General features: G+C 54.5%; 1 protein-coding gene across 1 annotated transcript; it reads right to left on the bottom strand.

Annotated features, from left to right (window-relative positions):
- Positions 1 to 578: 578 nt before the first annotated feature.
- Positions 579 to 3,539, bottom strand: LOC117850380 (uncharacterized). Its single transcript, XM_034732204.2, has 2 exons — positions 2,556 to 3,539; positions 579 to 1,947 (listed from the first exon to the last, which is right to left on the bottom strand). Exon 2 carries the CDS (start codon positions 1,584 to 1,586, stop codon positions 696 to 698), a length of 891 nt encoding a protein of 296 aa, XP_034588095.1. The 5' UTR covers positions 1,587 to 1,947; positions 2,556 to 3,539; the 3' UTR covers positions 579 to 695.
- Positions 3,540 to 6,769: the final 3,230 nt, after the last annotated feature.

The raw sequence follows: 6,769 nt of genomic DNA, 5'->3' as shown, positions 1-6,769 counted from the left end.
GGGCTGTGGGCTGTGGGCTGTGGCCTCGTTCTACTTGAATTTTGATCCACCACGCAGTGACACGTCACACCTTTGACTGTCTGACTGACAGGGATCCCTGATCCCTCACCCTAAGAGCATCTCCAGCAGAGCACATATAGGGTAATCTTCTATTACTGGTAGTGCACTTTTTAGCCTCCTCCTTCGGCGGCAAATTACCAATATCTCATCTCCAATACTTTATTGGGCTGGCATCCTGGGCCATAATCCACCTGAAACACAGATACAGCCCATCTCTCCTCCGTTCTCCATGCGCACAGATGCAGCTCCTCCTAATCACTACTACTCTTCCCTAATCCTAGCTGCAATAGCTTCTTCTTCATCCTTCTAATTTCAACGAGCAAGCACAACAATCCAGGTCCATCCTTTATTCCATTCCTTCCGCTACAAAATGCTAGAAGCATTATTGTTTATTTGTCTACAAGCAAGAAAAGAACACCACGAGCTCCCATTTTTTACTGTCAGACACTAGGAGGACGATCATCATCAGAATGCACACACAACAAAATATATCATGAGATGAGAAGACTCAATCCACATATTGAACTGTCCCTTCATATCTGAATGCATCTTGACATACAGATTAGAAATACATGCAAATGGAAATGATCCTTCAAAATGACAGAAGCTAACTATCCCAAAACAAAAGAAGAAATCTATTGTCCAAGACGCTGCCACAAATGCTCAACAAGGTCGTCGCGGAGTTGATCATGTGTCTCTCGGTCTTCAATCTTGCGATGCACTTCGAGAAATCTCTTGATACGGTCTTTATCCTTCTCTGGGTCCACAGTTGTTCCCACATGCTCATAATTGAAGTCTTCCGGCTGACCTCTCTCATCCTCTGTTATCATGTTGTGCATAATCAAGCAGGCTGTCATGATACGCCATAGGGTCTTTTGGTCCCAAAATCGTGCAGGCCCGCGAACAATTGCAAACCTTGGTTGCAGCACCCCAAATGCTCTCTCAATGTCCATCCTAGCTGCTTCTTGAGCCTGGGCAAAATAAACTCTCTTGTTACCCTGAGGTTTACTAATTGTCTTGACAAATGTGGACCATGAAGGATATATGCCATCTGCAAGATAGTAGCCCATCGTGTAGTGGTGACCATTGACTTCAAAGTTCACTGGTGGAGCTTCCCCAGCAGCTAACCGTGCAAACAAATGAGATCTTTGCAGGATGTTGATGTCATTGTGAGAGCCAGGCAACCCAAAGTATGCATGCCAAATCCATAGATCCTCCGATGCAACAGCCTCAGGAATGATTTTTGGATCATGACAATGCCCAGTGAATTGCCCATGCCATGCCACGGGGCAATTCTTCCACTGCCAGTGCATGCAATCAATGCATCCAAGCATACCCGGGAACCCCCTTGCTGCACCCATTTGCACAAGCCTTGCAGTGTCCTCTTCAGTTGGTGCTCGCAAGTACTGCTGCCCAAAGATCTCAATTACAGCTTTCACAAACTTCTTCAAACTCAGAATGGTGGTACTCTCTGCAATGTGAAGCCAATCATCAAGACTATCAGCAGGGACACCATAAGCGAGCATGCGCAGTGCTGCCGTAATCTTCTTCAGAGCACTATGTCCAAGGTCCCCAGCAGCATTCCTTTTCTGCTTGAAGTATGGACAATGAGCTTCCACAGCTGCTGCAATTCACAAAAACAGCTCTTTGGACATTCTGAACTGTCGTCTGAAAGTGACCGGACCGAACACCGGGTCATCTGCAAAGTAATCATCAAAGAGTTTTTCATGGCCTTGCTGCTTGTTCCGACGAACCACCACACGCCCTGGCACGGAACCACCATACTTGTGCCGCTTGTTGCTATCCATCTCGGCAATCAAAACTGCTGCCATCTCCAAGTCATCATCCGGACTCATCGTCAAAAAACATATCAAGAAGTGAACTCATCTGCACAAAATGGAAAACAAGAGAATTAACATATACTAGTTTACTCAAACTGAACTGAAGGAGGTTATTCAGATGTCATTCAGTTATGGGTGCCCTTCAGTTATTCACATCAAACTATTGAGCACAGATTCTCTTCACGTACTAGCTGTTTGTGTGAGATATATGCCAGTCTACACAATGAATAACTAAATCCACACACTGTTTTTTTTTTTGTGTGAGAGAATATGTCAGTATTCATATATATCAGTATGAATCGGCACAGATGCAACAAGTTAGTATGTGTGAGAGGTTATTCATGAAGAGAATACGTCAGTATGAAAAACTTCAAGCTGAATAACTGAATCGATAATATTATCCTTAAGGAAATTAAAAATAGCTGCACAACAGTAGCAGTATGTATGTCCAATACATATGGTGATAGCTTATTTTGTTTGTAACATCAAATTAGATCAGACCACATGCTAGTACAACAAAGAAGCTACTCTGGCTAACAACAACACGTCAATGAAGCAATGAAAAAAAGACATGAATGCTAAAAATAGAGTTCATGGTCTCCTAATCGCATTAATAAAGCAGATCTGGCACAGAGGCAGCTAATTTTCTTTTACCTTGCCTGTAGTCTGGGGGGAGATCAAGGGCGTTCAGTCCCGAGGTCGATTCAGATGAGCAGGCTCTCGATCCAGAGTGTGGGGTGGTGCTAGGGCGAAGCAAGGCGAGCGGCGGCGTTGGGGATGGAGCAGGGCGAGCAGCGGCGCTCGGGACGGAGAGAGGCGAGCGGCGGTGCGGGACGGGGAAATATCCCCGCGCCAAAAGAAACGGTGGATAGGGGAGAGGGTGTCTTCCCTCTGTTTGCGGTAGAGAGGGCATTGTTTTTTGGCGATTGCCAAAAAAAATTTTGGTATTGGGTGCAATTTCTATCCCCTAAATGATACAGTAGTTTTTTTTTATATTGTGGAGAGGATAAGCAATATGCTGGAGACGCTGTCAGTTCCTCCCACCTTCGGGATAAGGAGCGAGATTCGGTGCGTGCCTTTCCCCTCCGTATCCAATGGCTCATGAGTTTGCAAGCAAGCTTCAAGGACTTGTTTTTTTTTCTCAGCAGCGTAGAGAGGTCGGAGACTGTCTTCAGTGGCTCCCGCGCCGCGCTGTTCATCTTCTTGCTCATGTTCCCCGCCTCCAGTTCCATCGGGTGCGGCCGCTCGACCTGCTCCCCCGCTCCCATCTCGTGCTCGCCTCACTGAATCCCAGCACTCGCACAGGCTCCAGCTCGGGAAGCGCGCTCTGATGTGTCTGACGCCCGGGCCGCGGCGTGGTGGGCCTAGCAGGCACGATGTCTCGTGCGCGCACCACGGCGAGCTGGGGATGCGTGATGGCCCTTGCCTTCCCCGTGGCCTCCACCTCGTCTTGTGCCATGGGCTGTGCACATGGCAAAGCTGGCGCGTGAGCTTCCACCTCTCCACCTTGTCGCCGTTCGCCGCGGCCGCGCGGAATTGCTGGACGAGGCCGTCCAGCTGCTGGTGGCGCGAGAGGCCGAGAGCGCTCAGGTGGTTCTCTGCTCTCTCGCGGATGCTGGCGTCTCGAACAAGCTCGACTGCCCCGAGAGGATGAGGAGCCAGCTGCCTGCGTGCCACCGAACCAGGCGGAAGAAGCTGCTAAGTCTTAAAGTTTTTGCTTTGGAACGCTGTGAGCCATTGGATCGAAAACGTAGGCTGGAGATCAAGACGAAAGTTACGTTGTGACTCGATGAGGTAAAGTTAGGGCGATTTTGGTAGGGCTCCAGGAACGACTTCATGAGGAGTCCTACCAAACATCCTTTTCCAAAAAGTATTGAAGCCGTGTCGGAGCCGGAGCTAAAATTGTCCTGGGCGACCGGAGCCTGAAGTACTGACTCCTTCGGCTCCATCTCGATCCCTGCACTACCACAAATGGAACTGCTACCCAACTTCGACAAACTTACACCCCAATCTGCCACCGCCCTTTTCCTCCGCTCACCTGTTGGTTAACCCGTCGGCAGCACATCGGGTGCGAGTGGCGGCGGCACTTGGTACGAAGAAGCAGCCGCGCTAGGAATGGGGCTCCGCCCGCCATGTAGCCTCAGCTGGAGCCAGCACCGGCAACACGCCTGGGCTTGTGCTACCGCAGAACGATCGCGGCTCTGAGACTGTCGTTGTCAAGATTGGCGGATCAAGACTTAGACTAGTAAATTTCTTTTATGCGCGTAAAGCCTCAGGTGGTGGCGTGGGAGACACGGGTTAGACTGGTTCGGGCAAGGGAAGCCCTACGTCCAGTATCGAGGATGCTCGTATTGCCCACGCGGGGTTCTGTAGTAGGGGTTACAGGTCGACGAGAGAGGGACTGGTCCCAAGTCTCTTTCGTGCTTGTGCTCTCTGGGAGAGTCGTTGTGTGCTGTGGCTTGTGGGAGAAGAAGCCGATCCCCCCTCCGGCCCTGGATTCCTCCTTTTATATCGCAAAGGGGGGTGGCCGGAGTTACAGCTGGGATCGGGTGAAGAGGACCGTAAAGAGTAAAGCGTAGAATGGTAAAAAATACGGCAAGAAGGAGGAGCAAGTTCCTAGGCGCCCGACGCCTCCGCCGGCCCCTGGCGAACGCCGGCGTGCATGCCGGAGGGGGAGGCGGCCGTGTGCCAACTGTCGTTGCATCCTACAGATAGCTCCTTCGACACTCGTAGGCGTCGGGTCATGATGAAGGCGTTCCGTCGTTATCATGGTGTCTGTTGGGGAGGACGGTGGATGCTATCGTTCAGACGACGGCTCCTGGAGAGAGGGCGTCACATCCTTGCTGCTGGGCGCGCGGGACCCGAGGGCGCGCGGGGCCCGAGGACAGGCCGGTCTCTCCTTCGCTCCGGCCGGCGCAGGCCATGAGTACCCTGCGGCGAATGGGAGCGAGCCGCCCGCACTGTAGCTTGTACAGTGTGGTCGTGCACGGGTACTTGCGACGGGTTGCGTGAGGAGCGCGGTCATCCCTTCCCTCCGCTAGGCCTGCGGCGCATTTATGGTGAGGCCGACGGGGGGACCCACAGGATTTTGTCTGTCTTGCCCACCTGGACCGCATCCGAGGGGGATGCCTGCCCCGGGGGTCCCAGTGAGCCCGACCCCTGTGCTTGGGGTCGGACGAGGCGGAACCTTGTTGCGAGGGGTCGGGCGCCTTCGACCCTTAGGCCGCAGTCGGACGAGGCGGAGGCCTCGTTGAAGGGGGTCGGGCGTTCCCGATCCTGGGGCCGCAGTCGGACGAGGCGGAAGCTTTGTCGAGGGAGGTCGGGCGTTCCCGACCCTGAGACCGCGGTCGGGCGAGGCGGAGCTTTGATCATGCTTAGGTGGGCCCGGGCCTTCGTGTCTGCTTCTTTAAGCGGTATTTTAGGGGATCGTTAATATTTTCCCCCAACAGTAGCCCCCGAGCCTGTGGTGGAGCAGAAGTGCTCCTCCGGAGGCTTCTTTCGCTGTTTCGCCGTGGGCTCTGTTTTATGGCGCGCTCGTTTTATCTCAGCTTGGCCGGGGGAACCTGCGAATTGTGACCACACGCGTGGTCGTTGGTTGCGATGCTGGCCCCCGAGCTCCTGCTCGTTGCAGGAAACCGATCGGGAGGCTAGGTCGACTTTTGATCGTTGTCCCTCAAGCGTCCGTTCGCTAGGATGGAGGGGTTGAGCCGGGCCACGTTATCCGCGTTGGACGAACCGTGGTGCTCGTTTGAGCTGCAAACGGGTAGGTTCGAGTGGAGTCCCGGTCCCCGTTCGGGGGGGTCCGGCTCGGGCCAAGCTGGTGGCGTACTCCAATTTCCCGCTGGCTAGTTCATATAGTTCCCGGATCCGTTCGACCGGATCTGGGGGCTCGTTGCCTTTCCTCATGGAAAAACCATGAACTTTATACCGGGCGGGACTCGAACGTGAGGTCGGGACGCCCTTGGCTTTCGCTCGCCTGGGTGTTGGCCGCTAGCGGACCCGTCCCTTCTCACCCCTTGCTCGGGGGATGTCCTGAGGCAGCTGTCGAACCCGTGTCGGGCCAGCTTTCGAACCTCTGGACCGTAATGGGCCGTAGGGGCGTTTTCAGCCCCGTATCCCTTTCTTACCTCTCTGTGGGCCTCGGGCCAGAACGGAGCGGTCGTTGCGTCTGGGCCGAACGTGGGGGGCGTCGTGGGCGCGCCATCCGGGAAGTGGAGTTATGGGGAGTGTCATCTCGCGAATCGAGGAGGATAGGATGTTTTCGCGGCCGATTGTGCGCGCGGTTTTCGAAAAGGAAACGGGCATGGCAGGGGCGTACCTGGCGCTGCATTTATGGCGGCCGGGGCGTCGATTTGGCTTCCCCGGTACCTTTCCTATAAAAATGGGAGCTCGCCGCGCCGGTTCCGCCTCCCTTCTGCATTCGAGCCTTTTCGCCTCCCAGCCTTACGCTCAGTCCATCCGTGCCTTGCTTCGTTTCCTTCGCTCCAAGCCGCACGCTCTTCTTCCCGTCTCCGTCGATCTCCTCCCCCCCTCCGGCGATGGGTTCCTGGGGGGTCTCTCATTTCACCTCCTCGCGCGCCGAGGGTCTGGTGCGGAAGGGCCTTCTTTGCGAGAGGACGGCGGCGGGCGAGTGGGAGCTGCCGGGGCTGGAGCAAGTTCCGACGCCTCCCTCCGGCTACGTCGTCTCCTTCGCTCACTTCCATGAGCGGGGGTTCGCTTCTCCCCCGAGTCGCTTCTTCCGTGGGCTCCTCCACCACTATAGGCTCGAGCTCCAGCACCTCAACCCCAACGGGATTCAGCACATTGCGGCGTTCGTCGCACTGTGCGAGGGATTCCTGGGCATCGAGCCCCACTTCTCGCTGTGGAAA

This window comes from Setaria viridis, chromosome 3, assembly GCF_005286985.2.
Source record: "Setaria viridis chromosome 3, Setaria_viridis_v4.0, whole genome shotgun sequence".
NCBI classification, from domain to species: Eukaryota; Viridiplantae; Streptophyta; class Magnoliopsida; order Poales; family Poaceae; genus Setaria; species Setaria viridis.
The sequence above is the reverse complement of the archived record's forward strand: the minus strand, read 5'-3'. Positions and strand labels throughout refer to the sequence as shown.

What these genes read in the sequence shown, in the direction of transcription:
- LOC117850380 (XM_034732204.2), bottom strand. Translation starts at nt 1,586, where the DNA reads ATGCTCGCTTATGGTGTCCCTGCTGATAGTCTTGATGATTGGCTTCAC.